General features: G+C 36.2%; 1 protein-coding gene across 1 annotated transcript; it reads right to left on the bottom strand.

The window, feature by feature from the left end:
- Positions 1-1,245: 1,245 nt before the first annotated feature.
- On the bottom strand, positions 1,246-18,495 carry Eaat1 (Excitatory amino acid transporter 1). Its single transcript, XM_028304685.1, has 4 exons — positions 18,379-18,495; positions 8,068-8,350; positions 7,298-7,477; positions 1,246-1,396 (listed from the first exon to the last, which is right to left on the bottom strand). Exons 2-4 carry the CDS (start codon positions 8,331-8,333, stop codon positions 1,246-1,248), a joined length of 597 nt encoding a protein of 198 aa, XP_028160486.1. The 5' UTR covers positions 8,334-8,350; positions 18,379-18,495.
- Positions 18,496-19,062: the final 567 nt, after the last annotated feature.

Here is a 19,062-nt window from a genome sequence, read left to right as displayed (position 1 = left end):
GTTCACAAAATACATTTACGTACTTATTTTGTGAACCGCATTAAGATTTTCACACAAAAATAGAAAAATCTACAAAACAAGTAAGTACCTAGGTACCTGCATAATCTATACTTATAATAAATCTGAAGAGAGGTTAATTCTGTACATGAAATATATTTTCAAAGTAACTATCAGGGGATGATTAGTGATCGATACTGATGCCAAAAATACAATCAGTAAAATTTTTGTCTGTCTGTCTGTATGTTCCTTATAGAAACAAAAACTACTCGACGGATTTTAACGAAACTTGGTTATTCTTTGATTATTCTTCATACTCCTGGGCAGGTTATAGTATACTGAGGAATTCCCACGGGAACGGGAATTAGCGGGAAATTCCTTTTGTGTGAAAATACTAAACCGCTTAAGTTAGACGCTTAAAATTTGGCGTGCAGGTATCTTAGTAAACTTAAAGCTGAGTTACAACAGGATGTTGCAAAATTCCCACGGAAACGGAAGTTAGCGGCAAAAAACATTTATATGAAAAAATCTAAACCGCTTTAGTTAGACGCTTGAAAAATGGCATGCAGGTATCTTAGTAAACTTAAAGCTTAGTTACAATAGGATATTGCAAAATTCCAACGGGAACGGGAGTCAGCGGGAAAAAACATGTGTATGAAAAAATCTAAACCGCTGAAGTTAGACGCTTGAAATTTGGCATGCATCTTAGTAAACTTAAACGGCCGCTAGTTGTCTAATAAGTGGTTTATCTTTTTAAGTGAAAAACTGTGGTCGAATCTGTGTTCCAGTCTGTACATTCATAGTTAAAACACAAATACAGAGTGTTGATTTCAATCCTCGCCATATTTATTTAGGTGATCTATTGATGATATTGATAACTTACATAAACACATGATTTACCAAAAAAAAAATTACAAACGAAAGTGGAATTTAGCGAATAGTTTCCTTGCGACATAAACTGTACTGACGTGGCTCGCATATACTGCGCAATAGAGCTACGCGGATCGCTCACTTTCATGTCGGATAGCCTACTGAAGGAAGCCATGTAAAGTAGGTAGTGTAAATAAGTATTTTTCTTTGACTAACTAAAGTTAGAGTTCGTTTTAAATTTTTTTCGAAGTTAATTTTTTTACTGATTCGTGATCAGAATAAGCTAGGTATATCAACTCTCTAAATATAGCGAGGATTGAAATCAACACCCTGTATTTGCGTGTGTAAGCGTCCACTATTAATTAGTGCATAGTGCGTTCAATGCAATTTAGCTGCGGTCGGCGAGCTTTGCTGGTCCACAGTGGTCCGCACCTCGCTGCACATGACGCCGTCATCGCAGTTTGCTGCGCCCGCCGCCTGCTGCGCAATATTGAAACTATTTCTACCCTCGGGTTTCATGTTTAGGTACCTTAATTATAATGCGTAAGTAGTAATTTTAATGGAAAGAGTTGTTTTTGTGTTGCTTTGGATTTTAGTTAAGTACAGTTAGTGTAGTTTTCACCTACAAATAAATATTTTTTTTAATTTGCATCAATCATACCCTCTCACATAAAAGTATACCTACTTAATGTAAGTAATAGTTTTAAGTAAGTAGATATACACTAGTTATACACTAGTATAACGATTAATGTTCGTCCTAAAAGTGTGTTTTGTAGATTGGAGACGTGATTGATACAAAGGCATTTCAATGCATGTGCAAATGTGGATTGAATTCTAACTGATGTTCAAAACTGTAGGTATAATGTTGCAAACCACAGCGCACAGGTTAGTACAATACACAACTTTGATGATTATTTTCACCATCTTTGTTGCTATTGAGACGTATTTTATTAAAACATTAAGTAAAAATAATTCTTTACGAAAGCACAAATTAAATGTTTAATGAAACTTTGGAACGGCTCAATTGTCCCGAGTTCGGACAAATTAGTACTTAGTCGACAAAGTCTTTGGAACAACACTTAAGTGTGATATTAAAATCCAAACAGTCGGCGACGGGTGGCGGCGGCTAAGGCGGCCTTATCGCGAGTGTTCCGCCGCGGAAGCGCTGCGGCCACTTGCCCGCGCCCGGACGGATGGAGTGGAGTCGACGCTACGATGCTACGAATTCAAAATGTGAGTACCTCTGCACTACGCTTAAAACTTTGAATTCGTAGCTTTTCTTAAGTGGAGTCGATGCTACGAATGCAAAATGTGAGTAAGTTACCTCCGCACTACGCTACGGAGTCGACACTACGATGCAGCGATGCAATGCTACAAATGCTTTAAAATGTGAGTACCTCCGCACTACGCTGAAAACTTTACATTCGTAGCTTTTCTTAAGTGGAGTCGACGGTACGATGCTACAAATGCTTTAAAATGTGAGTACCCTCCGTACTATGCTCAAAACTTTACATTCGTAGCTTTTCTTAAGTGGAGTCGATGCTACGAATGCAAAATGTGAGTACCTCCGCTCTACGCTACGGAGTCGACGCTACGATGCAATGTTACAAATGCTTTAAAATGTGAGTACCTCCGCACTACGCTGAAAACTTTACATTCGTAGCTTTTCTTAAGTGGAGTCGACGCTACGATGCTACAATAAAACTTTACAAGCTCAAGTTTTTTTTATTTATTAGAACAATCAATAAGACAAACACGTAGTTATACGTGTTGGAATTAGGACTGTTTTTACTGTTTCAAAATAAGTGAATTAGGCCACTGATTTTATTGTGAATTTAGTATTTGCGACTCTACGCATCTCTCTGGGTGAGCTGCTCAGTTTTTAACAGCGTTAATAACGGTGGAATTAAAACGCGAGAGGCCGCTGAGGACGATTTAATTAAACCTTAACGAAGATCCCCTGTCCCACCCACCACCTCGTACCTGTCTGTTTTATTTTGCCACGTAAATCTAGCGTGCTTAGGTAAAACGCGAGTTTTATTTTTATAATCATCGCGGGTTAATTTTTAAGTTAAAATTTTTACGAAGGATTAATAAAATGTGTACCTAATTTGGAATCGGTTTTAAAGTCTTGGTACAGTAATAGATGTATTATTTATATTTAGATTATGGGATATGATACTACTATAATTAATTAGTGTACATATTAAGTTACATTTCCTCTGGTAACGCGTGTTTAACACGATATAGGACATAGGATAATATATGATTAGACTAGACATCCAAGCTTATCAATAACACGGGAAAATTGATTAAAAAAAAAGCGATTTTTTGTCCATGTGCAATCTACCAATCTACTCTCACAAAATATGTGTATCAATTTTCAAAACTACACAAAACCATTTCAAAATGTTTTCAGTGGGAGGGCAGAGATGGTATGATAATAATACGGGACTTTGACGGAGGTTTTGGTTGTCTTGTGGACGTCAGACACGGATTTACAGTGACCTCTGTCCGCTAATGTGCACACAAATAATATTTTACTGTCCAAATACGGAGATAGCGAGAGACCCTTACAACATTTCGCAAAACTCTACAACCAGCGTAAAAATTTCAAGTAAAGAAATTTAAAGATTAGAAACCTTGTGAAGCAAAAAATAGATTCAACGTTTTCATTAAGGTGAGACCGTTCATTTGCAAAATGATAAATATGGCATAAATTATTTCATTTAATATTCAATTCGGTTCTTTCGCCGTTTCATATTACAGTAACGAGTAGCATACTTGGCTTCGACACCCTTTTATTTTTTTCCCCGGCAGCGATACTGTTTGCTCGCTGGCTCTTCATTTCGAGTTTAAATACGGGGGAGAGACACGCTCTAAAGATCACTCGACAAATCCTAGACCAAACAAGCGGTACACCTGGGACACAGTATTTATGATATGCTTTCATTTTTTTGAGTTAAGCCTGTTTATAATTATTTTTATCTTCACTAAAGAGAACACTAGCATTTGAGTGTGTAATTGATGCTAAGCAGCAATTATCGCGGAAAGTTACCATAATTCATATAGTATAGTTAGTTATAATAAACAATTTTCTCGTAAAATTTAATATTCTATAGGTGTGCCTATTTCAACACAGCTGATACTGCATGTATGAACAAAACGCGTGAAGCTGTGAAATACAAATAATAACCTAGCTTCGAAGGTGATTGTTGGAAAATCTCGCGTTATTAACGTTCGACGGCGAGGTTCTTAAGTCGGGCCCGTCACTGCGGATAGTTCCAGAAATTTACGATGTGTTATATTATAATTTAGTGTCGCGAAGCAGCCGTAAAGTCGGGCTTAAAAGATCATTCGCGGGGATTGTGCCAGCTCCGCGGCTCTACCCGGGGCGCTCCCGTGTTTTGAAGTAGGGACATCGGTCATCGATACGTTCTTTACCATGATATAGAGTCAACAATCTTGGTTTATTACGCATCATGCTGTAACGTCACTTTTTATTGTTGAGGCTTCTGATTGCTTTGTAATAAAAGTGCAATCCATGAAGTAGGTTGTAATGCGAATTACAACTGTCACCCAATTTTCTATGCACCTATTAACGTACGTATCCAATAATCTTAAGATCACTAATGAACGAATAGTCACTGATAATAAGTAGGTAAGTAGTTTACTTTCTCTTAAGTTTACTCTTTGTGTTCCATCCAGGCATCCAATTTTTTTCATATTATCTTGTTTACAAATGCTAAAAGTCTATTGGTACGACCCAAACAACCCAAATTATCTAAATTAGCTATTAAGGACATGAATGTTGAAAAAGTAAAAAAGTAAAGTGCTTTAAAACCATTCATCCCTCCACTCGACTGCGGCACTGAGCTGATTCCCAAGATTTTCCGGCGCTACAAATTTATGAAATTTAAAAAGTTTTGCGCGAAGGGAAAAAATGTGATTAAATATGTTTTGTTCAAGAGCAAGACATTAAAGCGATGTTAAGGGTGTGATAATGAGGGCGTTGATAAGCATTTATTAGGCCGGCGGGCTCGGCCGGCGATCTCAATAATAGCGCCCGGCCCGTGGCGCTATCAAGGGGGAGTTAAATCATTTTAACGTAGTTTGAGCCGCTACTCTTTTAAGAAAAACGCGGTGATACGGCGCTTATTTGGCTTTTAAATTGCGCGCTTTCGACTCCACCGCAACGAGTTTTCTGGAGGTGCCATTGTTTTTAACAGAGATTGCTTTTTAGGAGTCGGTTTTATGCAAGATATGCGCTTTTTGTAATTAAAATTTTTACTTTGTTCTTATAAAGTAAAAATAACAATTTCATTCTTATCAGCAGGTTATTAACGGGGAAATACTGGTGCTAGCACATACCTATTACACTTTGTTGCAAAATTACACCTTTCATGACAAGATGTTATAAAGTGTTCACTGTTCACTTTGATAAGCTGTGGTGTAAAATTTTTATCCCGCGTCCCTTCTCCTGTGTTGTGTGGTGTTAAGTGGCGGGCTCGCAAATCCCGGCGGCCGCAGGTGCGCGGGCTTAGCGCCGCACTATTGACGCCCGCGGTGATTCACGGCCTGTCAGCGCGACTTATGCACGTAACCGCTCGCGTTAGCGCAGTAATGAGCGATAAGTTTGTGGAATACACCAGGTTTGTACTAGGGATGTTATGGATATGTAGTTTCGGTTATGGATACGGTTACGGATATTGGAATAATATTATACCGGTTTCGGTTAAGGTTACGGATATTTTTTTATTTCGGTTATCCGAAAGTTTCAGTTACGGTTACGGATATCCTGTGCTAAGTATAGAATGCAAATTCCAATAATTGTCCAACACAGTTCATGCCTTACGAATAGAATGGGTACAGAAGAGATTTCTTTGGTATCTGTCACCTTCTCTTGATCTCACAAAAAATCTTTTATCTTATGGAAATAAACTCATGTACTTCAAAATGCAATCATTAAATCAGTGTAGGGACTTGCTTGACACTTATACAAATGAACGTATAAAGTGAGTTTATTTTTAAAAGTATAGGTGCAGGGTGGAAACGATAAGTGATTTCACTTGATTTTTAATTATACAAGATATCGAGAAACTGTTTACTGTTCCTGTAAGTGCATCATGAGCTCTTTAAAACAATAACAATAAATAGGTCAAAGAATAAAGTGGATTTCTGCGAAAATTCAATGTTTCCGAATTTCATACTAAATGTATGCCGCCAGCCATACCTACCATATTAGAAGTGTTAATTTTTTAAATTTAAATTTTTAATTGAGTAANCGATAGTCTTTTACATAACTCTAAAAGTTACCTTTAAATATTTATTTTACTGAACTGTCGTAGTGAAGGCTTTGTACGGAACTCCACAGCTCCTCCTTAAGGCGAATGAAGAGCACCAGTGCTCTTCATTCGCACCCCCAGGGGTTTAGTGGGTATGCCTTATCCTTCTGACCTGTTGGGCTCTCACATAACCTTTCCCAGCAGGGAAAGGTTATGTGAGAGAGTGAGAGATAAAAAGGTCATGAGGCAGCAAACAAATAAAAAATTCCAACAAATAAATAGAGTCGCGTAGTCATACAATTTCAAACTGGATCGCAGTTCCAGTTGAATTAGTTCCACAGATGGAAGTTTCCAAACGCTGACATCTGATCCCTGGATGATGCACCAGTTTGGAGGTAGCCGGATGGCGAAATTAAAGCGCCATCCAACACCCATTAAGTGTATTAAGGCAATGAGCTCGGATATGCACAACAATGAATACGGTGGATTATGGAAATGGGACTACATTGAATTGACAATGTTGGAATGCGTCATTGAACAATTTAATTTACATTGAAGCACTCTATATTCTTCCAAACTTCTGTTTTATGTTTGATAGTTTGTGCCTTATATGTACGTAAATGATATATTATTCTAGTCGTGGTGGGTAAAAGGTATGCTGGCTCAATGTTTTTACCTAAGTAATTTGATCTTGTCTGGAGTGGGTACAACGGGGATAGAACTAGCAACTCTCGATTTGGCAGTCGGTCCGATGCCCAAACAGTTTGGCTAATGTGGTCTAACTCCAGGAATGGAAGCAAGCATACAGTCAGCAACTAGGTATGTGGCTAGGTAGATAAGCAAATACTTTGTTGACTCCAGCAACTACGCTTTGCAATGGAGGGAAGTCGAACCTTAACTTCGAACTTCTCCTATGTTCTTCTGATGAATCGTTACGGGTCCAATGATGGTTTAACTTACTCCCGGAACAAACTTGACCTTCACTGATTGGGTTTTTATTGGCGGTCAAGCTATAGATCCTGGCTGTAGCCAGAAGCTCCTATGTAAGTAGTTGCAGCGATGGGAACGAGAGGTGAGAATAGTCCCATTAACTCCAGCAACTAGTAGTCGCACTACGTAGAAGGGTAAGCAATTTATAGACTGACCTTATCAAATCCAGCAAGGTGTCCGAAGTGAGAGTTTCCTTAGTGATGACCTTGGTGGCGTTGGGCTGCTGGTAGGCCTCGGGGTCTTTGCCAGGCTTGATGGTGGTGACCAGCGCGATGCCGAGCATCACGGCGCAGACCGTCGTCGTCATGTAATAGATGATAGCACGCAGACCCACTCTGGGGACCAAAGAGACCACGTTTAGAACATACAAAGAGTAAAGACTTTTACTATCAGAAAGATAATTTTGGTGCTTATACAACAACTTTTAGTACGAAACCAACATGGAAATGTAAAAAAATATCTCCATGAATTTATTTATAGGTCTACTCGCAATAACAATCAGACGGAATGCATGTTTTTAATAATAGAGAAAGATAAACTTATGTAGATATAATATCAAAATAAAAACAACTTATGAAATTACTACGAATTCGTAGCAACTATGCTACGAAACCTACGAAATGCAAAGCCCTCTTGAAACAAAATATATTAATAAGCAAAAATTGTAACAAAAGAGCTACATTTCAAAGATCCATTATTGTTTCTAAGGACACTTAAAATTATTGCTGAATTTCATCTTTCAGCGTAAAATTCAACTCAACCTATTACAATTCAGGAATTAACATAAATTACATCGAAATGAATGAACGATGTAAATTTTTAGGTAGTTTCTCAACTTAATAAGTGTAGATTTCTTTAGCCTTGTAGTCACGGGCCATTTTTGGGTCTTATTTTATAATATCCTATACAACGAAACCAGACTCACTTGCCAGAAAGACTGAGATCCAAGGACCCAATAGCGGACACGATGGAGGAGACCAGTAGAGGGACGATCAGGCATTTCAGCATCCTCAGGAACAGTTCTCCCGGGTACTGGAAGTACACGACCTCTCTCCTGGTCCACTCGTAGCCGGAGACCCTCAGGCCCCATCCCAGGAGAGTCCCGGAAACTACCCCGATGATGGTCAGGAGAGTGAGCAGGTTCTCCCGAACGAACACCGAACACCCGTTTCTTGAAAGCCGCAGCGGCATTTTGAAGGTTTAGGGGTCTGAAACAAATGAAAGGAAATGTTTAATGATATAAATAAGTAAAGACAATACTGATTACACATTGCAGATCTTGATGTTATTGATTTTATTGATGGCGATATGGCTATGGCTAGATTAGTAGGACATGTAGAACGTAAAAATAAATTAGATATGTATTTAGTTTTTTTATTGTTGTGTGCTAGAGCCGTTAAATGAAACTGTAGACATTACCATTTTAACAAAAATAATTTCAAAACACTTGAGAAATATTTATTTTTATTTTGCACATTTATTAATAGTAAAATTACTAGCTATGGATTCTACAATCCAGTCCAGTCAATGACTCTACAGTCAAAATACACATTTGCATGTTTATGCTGATTAATATGCATACCTGCTTGATTTATTAATGCCAACTAACACTGTAATTTATTATTGTCTTGTAATTATTTAGCAGCACTTTGTCGGTCGTTTGGTTGTAGTGGTTCAGAACGGACTACTATGCCGAGAGGTCCTGGGTTCGATTCCCGGCCGGGCAGAAATTGAAATGATGAATTTTAATTTCTGTGACGGGTCTGGGTGTGACTATGTATAATATTTATGTATTTAAAAAAAAAAGTATACAAGTAGTATATCCGTTAAGCTAGCACCCATAACACAAGCATTAAGTTGCTTACTTTGGGGCTAGCTGGCGCTGTGTGAAATTGTCCAAAGATTTATTTATTTATTTTACTTACTTATAAACGTTTTATCTTTAATGTAAAACTTAAAACATTCACATTTCACAGATCACCAAGTAACTCTTGAACACACAAGGTTAAGTTCAAAACTTTTACGTCTATTAATAATTCTATTTACAGTAATTTAACTAAGGCATCGCTCGGCCTTCATGATCGATTAAAATATGCGATAAAAAGAAAACAATGCAAAATCAGGACACTGCCGGCGTCTCGCCGAGTAATATTAGTACTCGCCCGGCTCTTGGCAAGCACGAGACGAGAGTAGAGCGACTATACGATACGCATTCTTTAGGACAAATTAGTCTAGCAGGTGCTTTGTTAAGGCATACGTTATTTCATCAAAATGTGTGGAACACAAGCTTAGTAAATGTTATAAAACGAAGATTATTAAATTTAAATTCATGCTTGTGTTGGACGAACTTCCATAATTAGACCAATCACAGGCTTCATCTATTCTTTAAAAGTTTGAGCCATATGATACGGGTTGTTTAGCAATAGCAAGCAAGTTGTTTTGGCAGTAAGTAATAGCAGCTCCTAGATGTATGAGTCCTAAAACTTTCAGATTTTTTGACTGCGAGGCCGAGTATAGAAAGTAGAAAACCTAAAAACATTTTTTGTGTAGTTTTTTTATAAAATAATACCATGAAAATAAGCTTTAATGTAGGTAATACTTAGTTTAAATACATTGGAAGTCAATTTAAATATTATGTCTTACATTAATAAGATTTTAAAAAAACTTATTATTTGAAGCAATCAACAGTTTTATTATATTTGCTATAAAATGTAGTCACCCTACAATAAACTATTGTGGTCGATTAACCACGTGCAAATCTTTAACAATTCTTTGAACGCAACATTGGCGGGTCATTTAAATTGGATGTTTAATTTAACTACTCATAAAATACAATCCCGTGCTAAAATTACTACATTTTATCGTTGAGTGATCGTAACGTTAATCACAGTTTTGCTAATCCAGTAACCGTTAGAATATGACTAATTTAAATGATATCTTTATATTTATTTGTATACGCTTTTCCAGGATTTTCCATACAAAATGTCACTAAACCGTATCGATTTTCTTAATCCTTGTTTTATTATGTTATTTACAAACATTTAGAAAACATAAATATTGTTCAAGTTCAATCAGAATGGCTTATTTGCTGGTTGTTGGCCAGATACGGGGTCGTTTCCTAGGAAAGGCAAATCTAGGTATTTTTTGGTCATTTATACATTTTCAGGCATGAGTATGGTGTATTCATGTGCACTATAGACGATGAAATGTTTGTTTGTAATAAAAGACACATGATTTTGATGGCTTTATCATACCTATGATCCGTACCTACGGATATACATAACCTTGGCTTTGTTTTGTACTTAATTGCCTTTGTAATAGCGATAAATCGGTTTTCTCTTGTAGCCTAACAATTGATAACACGTGGCCTTGTTTATTTACAATGCGATTCATAAATAAATACAATACCCTCCTTATATTTCTTTAAAAACAATTTTCGGGACCATCTTTGCTGCCGCTGCTCTACTGTTGTTAAAAGGGACAATGACCACCCATTCCATAGAGTCTTTTCACTTATTCTATCCTGTATCACACCGACTAAGAATGAGGATGAGGAAGACGTCCAAATAGATTTATAGCGTAGCTCATTGAGCCTAGTCGTAGAGTAGATGGATAGCTGGAGAAAACTTAAGATTAACCTAGCAACATCCTTCTGTCTCTCAATCGTTCAACAACAAATATATCTGCTATTTTTTGTGATTTTTACACGATTTGAACGACATTTTAATGCAATAACACGGTTTATCTGCGCGCGCGCACGTGGGACCGGCCCCCGCGCGGATGTCGGCGCGGAAATCTTTATTTAGCGGTATCGCGATCAATCCGCGAGTCCCCCTGTCGCTCACACGCACCGCACCTAAGTACCTGATACGGGCCGCAGCTCGATTGTTTGCCAACTCTTTTCAATAGTATTCAACCTTTAACTTGATAGCTATTGAAGACTTTCTCTACAATCGACACCATTTTGGCTCCAAACTGACATAAGTTTAACTAAATGTACTATTATTTTTTGTATAATCCAATACAATCTAATCTAGTTAATTAATAATGAAATCCACTAAAGCATAATTGATCCTATTCGAATAACTTAAATGCTAGTCATCTTTCGGTCGACCCCATTTTGGTTCCATTATGTTGAAGTTTACGAGTAAGTATAGGTATTATTTATTATTTGTGATAATTGGATTAATAAAATGATTTTAATATCTTACATTTTTTCAATTAATTATAATCTTGTAATTCACTGAAGGTGAGATAAAACGTTTCCAAGTTGTGTATCTTAACCTTCAGCACGTGTATTTTGTGTAAACAAGAAATCACTGGCAAGTTTTATGAATAAACCTTTTACCAAACCCAAGTTTTCCACAACACAGGCTGACACAGAAGCTTTGCCTATTATGGCAAAAATAAGTGACTTTTAAGCTTAATTAAACTTATTAGAAAAATTGTAAATACACAAGTCGAGTATTAATTAATAGGTATATGTACCTAACTACCACTACTAGATTTCTTGATAATATTTACTTATTTATATGCGTCCCACACCTCTTTTCACGTGATTCCAACCAACACGATTTAACGTAAAACCTACTTTATTGAGGAAAATAAAATTAATTGTTATTGTCCAAGGCACCTATTAGCTTATATCGTAGAGTGGGTAGTTCATAAATATGTAAGTATGCATCATCCGCACCCACTGCATTTGTTTTTACTGTAGTTCACTTCGGCAAAATAATCGATTGGCTGTCAGGGTGGAAGGCTCTACTCACACATGTGATGGATGGGAAAACTTGGGAAATGTTTTACATCCATGATTAGTTCACTGTTGGACATAGGCCTCCCCTAATGTATGCCACTTAGCCTAGTTCCTAGAAACTTTGCTATATTATGCAAAGTTTCGTCGCTCTCTCTTGAAGGAAAACCTGTACCTAGATAGGTAGTAGCTAGGTAAGTAGATACTTATCTAAAAACCTAACAGGAGTCTAGGAAAACATCATTTCAATGGAATTCAGGCATTAATTCTATTGATATTAGTTTTAGTTTCTAGGCAATCATTGGGGGAGGCCTATGTTCAGCAGTGGACGCCTTGTGGCTGAAATGAGTAATGATGATGATAGTTCTAGTTTAGGTTGGTCGAGTCATAACAATGTGTAAAATATTTGATGATCTAGGTTTTCTAATCACTATTTACGATATGACTTTTATTTTGTTACTTTTCAGTTTCGGCAAAGGTTATTTGAAATTATTTGGGAAGTAGAGTCATATTATCGTTTCTCTTTCATAATGACAATTTATTATAATTAATTACAGTCTATAAATCGTTTAATTACATCACCATAAAGTCCTCCTCCATGTTGCATTATTCATATTTACAGCAGCACGTGCTATGGAGCTGGATATAACCGGATTTGACTTCGATTATTCAAATGAATTATTATTAAAATCATATAGTGTTGTTTATTGTAAGGGCAGGCTCATTTTAATATGTGCATGTTTTGATGTGCACTTAGGATGACCTACGAGTAAGTACCTACCTAAATCTATAATATAAAAATGAATCGCAAAATGTGTTGGTAAGCGCATAACTCAACAACGCCTGGACCAATTTTACCAATTCTTTTTTTTAAATGTTTGTTGAAGTCCAAGGATGGTTTTTACAGCGAGAAAAGTTTGAATAATTTCCGGGTAAACCCTAAAAAACTCGAAACTTCACCCCTAAGGGTAAAACGGGGTCCACGCGTACGAAGTCGCGGGCGGCCGCTATACATCATAATGATGACACGTTCAATACTATTCCAAGACCATTAATGCTCGTATTTCGAGTTACTGAAACCCTGAAAGAAGGTTGCTAACTATCTTTGGATCCGCAACGAAATCTAACAAGTAGAACTATATAGTTCAACTTTACATAATAAAGCCAGACAAAGCCAATCTCAAATCAAAGACCAAAACAAATTCAGTATTCTCTTTTATGCATAACAGGGCATTGCATTTGACTGCAATCGTACCTGTGAAGTCTAGGATGGTCTTGGAGGATGATAAATTACCTGCCCTGTAAATGTCTAATGCCTATTCACTCTCGCCTTGATAAGTTGAAAAGGCTCGGGAATAATAACTAGGTGTTTTCATTATAAAAGCAGAAAGTTTAAAGATTAGAAGCAACAAGTAAATAATTTGAAGTTATAATTTCACTTTAACTTAAGGCCGGGTAACAGAGAAAATGGCGAAAATGAGGTTTTCATTTTTCATTTTTGAGGTACTAAACAGTAAAATAAAAGGCTAAGATTTTTTTTGAGCATAGTTGAGGATATTTTCTAGGGCTATTAACGGATGGAAACACGATTTGATGAAGTTGACTCGATAGAATAAATTCCCAAAGTTACCTCTATTCGTTTTCTAATAATGGTTTTATTTTTAAAATAAGCGATTTGAGATTCTGAATCTTTTACTAAACTAAAGTTCAGAAATAACTTGAGGGCTTTTAACGGATGAAATTTTTATATTGCGTCTTATTTAGTTACTATGTTAAAAAATGTGGAAAAAGGGCCTACCGATAGGTCGGGTGACGTAATCTTGAAATTCTTTAAGCCGGCGCAGAACTTCCAGAAGGTCGGGCGACGCCACGGCCACTTTGAACAGTGTTTACTTCTGCAGTTATATTTTATATTTATTCGATTCTAGAATATATTCCCAAAAAGTCTGAAAGGTGTTTTAATTTGTATCACTTGGATATGATTTCTATTAGAAAGTGTTGTGAGTGTGACGCTTGAAAGGAAGGAAGTCAACCTAACCTAACCAACTGCGTATTTCTATACTGTGTAGCTGGAAATTGTGGCGGGAGCTCTTTGACGCGCTGTTTTCGGCGAAGAATTGCGCGCGCAGATTTTGACAGCGCGAAATACCTACTTTAGAAGAAATACCAAGCCTTAAACAAGACCTACACTGAGCATAAGAAATATCATCCATATAGCAAAACCGCGTGACCTCATTCTACATACCTATTTGAATAACGTCTAACTTAACCGTCACAGAAAAACTGGCCCGTTCCCTTTTGACCTGGGAGGGTGACCTCTACGACAGATTTGTGACTCAAAGGCGCTGATGAACCAAGCTTATCCCTCTCGCGCCTTTCCGAACAAAGACCGACCTATATAGGGGATTAGTGATAATAACACGGTATTGGGACGATGCGGAAGCCTCAGAATGGGGTGGCATGGCATTTCTAGAACAAGAAAAATATGGATGCGAATAAAATTGTGTCAATGAACCACAATGATGGATTAACATTAATAATTTAGGGAAAATATTTAAGTACCTATTTATTTAAAGTTTGAAAAAATGTGTTTAAATGTATAAATCCTTAACGAATTACAATGCAGAAAGTTCATTTTTATCCACTAATAGTAGTCCCTATTTTAGCAAATATTGAATTAATAATAGATTCGGTTAATTATTGGTCTAAAATATCCATTTTAAAGGAACTGCAAGATTCTTGAACGCTATAAACTTTTAAACATAAAACATGATCCATTTCCATCTGATGTCTTTTTATTGAAGAAGCTAAATGTTTTCTCTAATATACAATGAATTTATGTAGAATTTAATTTAATATAAGTACCTACAGTAGATTCATCCCTTTGTTAATTAGAAAATTAACTGGCTGAAGGATTTCATAGCCCTTGATTGTTTTCGCTGATCCTCAAAAGGGACAACAATGTAGATTGTAAATGAATTAATTTTGATAAAATCCTTTTGTTTATTAGAACGCCGTAGAATCCCAACAACCTGGTGAAAAGGTAGTACCTTGTAATAACAAGTTATTACGTTGGATTATTGTATTTAATTAAGCGAGGTCAGAAAGTGTAAAGATAGTTTTGGGTAATGAAAACTCCTTACGGAATATCTCATTTACGATAGTTTAGCTTCATCTCCAACATTTGATTTTATTAAAGACTTTATCATCAAAACTACAATAGACGGGATTAAGGCTAAGGCATATAAGTAATATTTTGCAAATAAACATAGTCTGATGTAGATAAAAATGGGTACCTAATAATGATTAAAAATTAAAATATGAAACAGTATTTACCATTAGGCAGCTACATTATTCCATAGGTATTACTCGTAGTATGGGATGACTGATGATGATGATGATGACACACATAGTTAAAGTGATCATTTCTAAGAATTTTCTCATGTAGTCATTAGTCCCAGGACTGCTAGGCCACAGCTAGATTAATCCTCTTAATAAATTTTAATAGTCTCCCTTCAGCCTGAAATTCGATCTGATGCTTGTATATGTGTAAGACTATGTACCTAAGTACATAAGTACTAAATATTATCAACTCCTCAGAGTACGAACAACAGCAACACAAGTCAATTGAAAAAATGATTCAACGTAGAGTCATATTACTTTTCGGGAAATTAAGTTGAGCCTTTAATTTTGTAACTAAACTGTGAAAATAACTACCTAAGTAGGTACTTAACTTACTACATTTATTTATTTTTTTATTTAAAACTTATATGCACATAGAACGGTGCACATAATAAGGCGGACTTAATACATTCATAAATGCAAAGTTAAAATATCACGACAATCACAAACGAGCTTTTACTTAGTACCATTTCTCCACTACCAAAATATTTTTTCATTGGTCATCCAAAAATTAGTAGGAGGTTTTGACTTCAAGATTACTTTATGTAGAGTCATTAAACTGACATTTGATTTCAAAACTACATTAACTTACGCCCGTAGTAGTTCACAATAATGATAAAATTTGAAAATGTCGGAAAGTAGAAATCCAAATAAGCTATGTAGTTAAAAGCTTACAATCAATTAGGTACATCAGTTCTTGCTCTTTACTTCGCCATTCGTCGGCAAGTCCTCACAATACGAGAGTTCGCAAAGGCTGTGGGAGGGCTCTCCTGCGTAGAGAGCCGTTATTACGACTCACGAGCCTCTCTAGAGAGAAGAGGGTCAAATTTAGACGTAAAGTACGCTAAATACCTGTTTATTAAATGAAGTGGGGTAGGAATTCTTATTTAAGTTAAAATTTTAACATTTAATTTTATTGTTTAGTAGGGACCTTCTAATGGTTTGCTAAAATGAATGCAGCCTAGAGTTAGGACCACGCGCGGCACATCACGTTGAACATAACAAAATTATTTGTTATAACCTTAGATTACAAATAATTTTGTTATCTATAGAGGAGACTTTGTAACAATAGGGTATTTAGGTAGATATACCTACCTATATAGACGATGACAACATTATAGTATTGTAGCATCTTTTGCTGTTCAATTATGTGAGAATGCAACAAAAATGTTTAAGTATTGTTTAATCTAGGTTACTATGCTGCAGACTACAAATAAACAAAAAGGGCTGAGAAACAGTCAAAATTCGCGCTTTATTTAGCGCTATTTTTTCCGTGATCATAGTTTTCATTCGGTGGTTACTTAAAGGTGCTTAGAAGTACCTACTTAAATTATTCAGAAAACTTTAATAGGGCCTGGCGTGAGTTTTCATGAAACGCACTCACTGCAGCACTAGTGAGTGCGTTTGGTGTAAATTAATTTAACTAAGTAGGTATAAGTAACTATAAAACTGAATAATATTATGGTATGATCATAATAATGCGATATAGTTAACCCCTTTGCTATAAATACAATGAAATCGATATCGTGACTACCTGATATGAATTTAAAATGATACACAATAAAACATTTTTAATGTTTTATTTAACCTTGGATTATTGTGTTAAAATCTTTTTGCATTTTGAAATAGATGTATTTTTCAAACTCTAAGGTACGATGCCCATTGACCGACGCGCGGCGGAGCGCGTCGGAGCGCACTTACACGGCCGTAAAGAAAATAGTATTTTATTAACAGTTCTTAGAGTCGTAATTGCTTACAACTGATTAACTGACATTTCAATCCGGATGAACATGAATGACAGATTTAATAACTTAAAATTAAAAATTATATTTAAATATTTTGTTTCCTTTATTTATCACCTTATTGAATCCCTACGTTACGAACCAGAGAAAAAGGAAGTAGAAGCTAGCTAAGAATGGATATAAATTCTAAATTAATTTGATACCCAAAATAATTAAAAATGTCCAACTAATAGGTACAGGTCAATTGTAATTAGCATTTGTGTCCAACTAGAATTAACTGAACTAATTACCCCTAAATTAACTGAATAAATACTTCACAGTTAACAGCCTTCTATGAACTAAGTAATCAACTAAACTAATCCCGATTGCAGCGCGCAAAGCTGTGAAATTAACTTCGTAACGAACTATGGCGAATGCAATTTGCCCCAACAAGCGCTTCCGCCCACCGCTAAGGCGAAGCAGGCGGTTGCAACTAGTGGACATGCCCTACGGTTTAAGGTGCTTTAGGTCCCAAGTTGGTAACTTTATGCGACAGACAACATAGAGCTAGAACAGACAATAAGCATGTTTCTTAGAACTTTTTTCAGTATCTTTTAGAAAAAGTAATGAAAAATTCAATGGAATGAAACATTTTCGTAGGGTTTATAATATAAAAATGTTAGTTTAAAGTTTTCAACGCAACAATGTTGCAGCAATATACTTACGACTTACTTTTTTATCTTAAAATGCCAAATATTCTCGGAAATCCTGAAGTCTGAAAATAATGTTTTCCAAATTTTCCGTAAAAATGTTATGAACTTTGCAAACACATACTTAGTACAGATAATAATGACAAACAATTTGGTACTTTATCTCTTTTAACAATCACAGACAAATAACAGCAATGCTTTTTCCGTATCATGAATATTTTCTTTCCAATAAAGAAGATTTCCAATTAATTTAAGAAAAAATATCCAATATTTCGCAATTAAATTTCCTTTAAAAGCATATTAAAACTTTAAAAGCTTTCATTTTCATTGCACAATTAATTGTGGGTAGGACGTTATCCATGTCGGATTATACGAGTATGTCACATCCATACAATTCTTTCTAGCAATATTGAGATTTGCTAATCTGTCGCTCGCTGTTTACGACAGTTGGAATACCCAATAAATAAAAGGTTTATGCCTTTCCGATCAAACAATAAAATTAATAACCTGTTGAACTACGCGTCATTTATGTTTACACTTTCATTCATGTCTCCGACACGCTGACAAAGAAATCAACAAGTGGAAATCAGAAACTCAATTTCGAAAATTAACAAAAATAATAATTTAAAATAAAATAATAATTAACTTACCGTATTCAGTAGAATAATGCGTCAAAATAATTCGTGTCACTTCAGCTTTCGAGTTATAAACACAGCATAACTGGCCGTACGTTCGAGCGACGACCGCACGTCCGACTGGTGCGGTGGCCGAGTCCTGACTGGTGCTCCGGTCGGTGTGGACATCCTCAAGTCCTGGCGGGAGGGGAGTGGGGGGAAGCGATTGATCTGCGGCGGCTTCCGCTGGAGTATCCTGAATGAAAGTCGCCCTTCAGTCTCATGCGCCCTACGCGCGGAGTAGCGATAACTCGGAGGAAGGAAAGCGTTGCTGACTGTCGCACTGATTGGAGAGAGTATGTGCGACGACATTAGCGGTTCCTTGTAACTCCTTTTAACTATTACTACGCACTCTTTTTATTAGTTGTGCGGGCATAAGTACATGGCGTAGCAGGGATAGGGAGATAAAAATACACATAAATTATCACCGGGGATCATGCACTCTCCTAACTTGATATCAGTTTTTTTTATGTTACAGCTGAGGTAGGTATATTGATTAATTTTGGCACTGATTGGTCATAACGCCTGAATGTCTTAGGGCACCTACTTAATTATTTGCATTACGTATGTAGTCAAAAATTAAAGAATTTGAAAATATGACATACTTAACTCTCGAATGTTCCTAAAGAAAACACATAGCCTTAACTCACTGCTTAAGTT

The sequence above is a fragment of the Ostrinia furnacalis genome, unplaced genomic scaffold (genome assembly GCF_004193835.3).
Source record: "Ostrinia furnacalis isolate ACB-3 unplaced genomic scaffold, ASM419383v2 OfSCF1480, whole genome shotgun sequence".
NCBI classification, from domain to species: Eukaryota; Metazoa; Arthropoda; class Insecta; order Lepidoptera; family Crambidae; genus Ostrinia; species Ostrinia furnacalis.
Note: the sequence above shows the minus strand (reverse complement) of the source record. Positions and strands in the feature narration are given on the sequence as shown.

What these genes read in the sequence shown, in the direction of transcription:
- Eaat1 (XM_028304685.1), bottom strand. Translation starts at nt 8,333, where the DNA reads ATGCCGCTGCGGCTTTCAAGAAACGGGTGTTCGGTGTTCGTTCGGGAG. An exon ending in GATCTCAGTCTTTCTGGCAA is followed by an intron (nt 7,478 to 8,067) that starts GTGAGTCTGGTT and finishes TTTGGTCCCCAG; the next exon opens with AGTGGGTCTGCGTGCTATCA. An exon ending in ACCTTGCTGGATTTGATAAG is followed by an intron (nt 1,397 to 7,297) that starts GTCAGTCTATAA and finishes ATTATAATTAAG; the next exon opens with GTACCTAAACATGAAACCCG.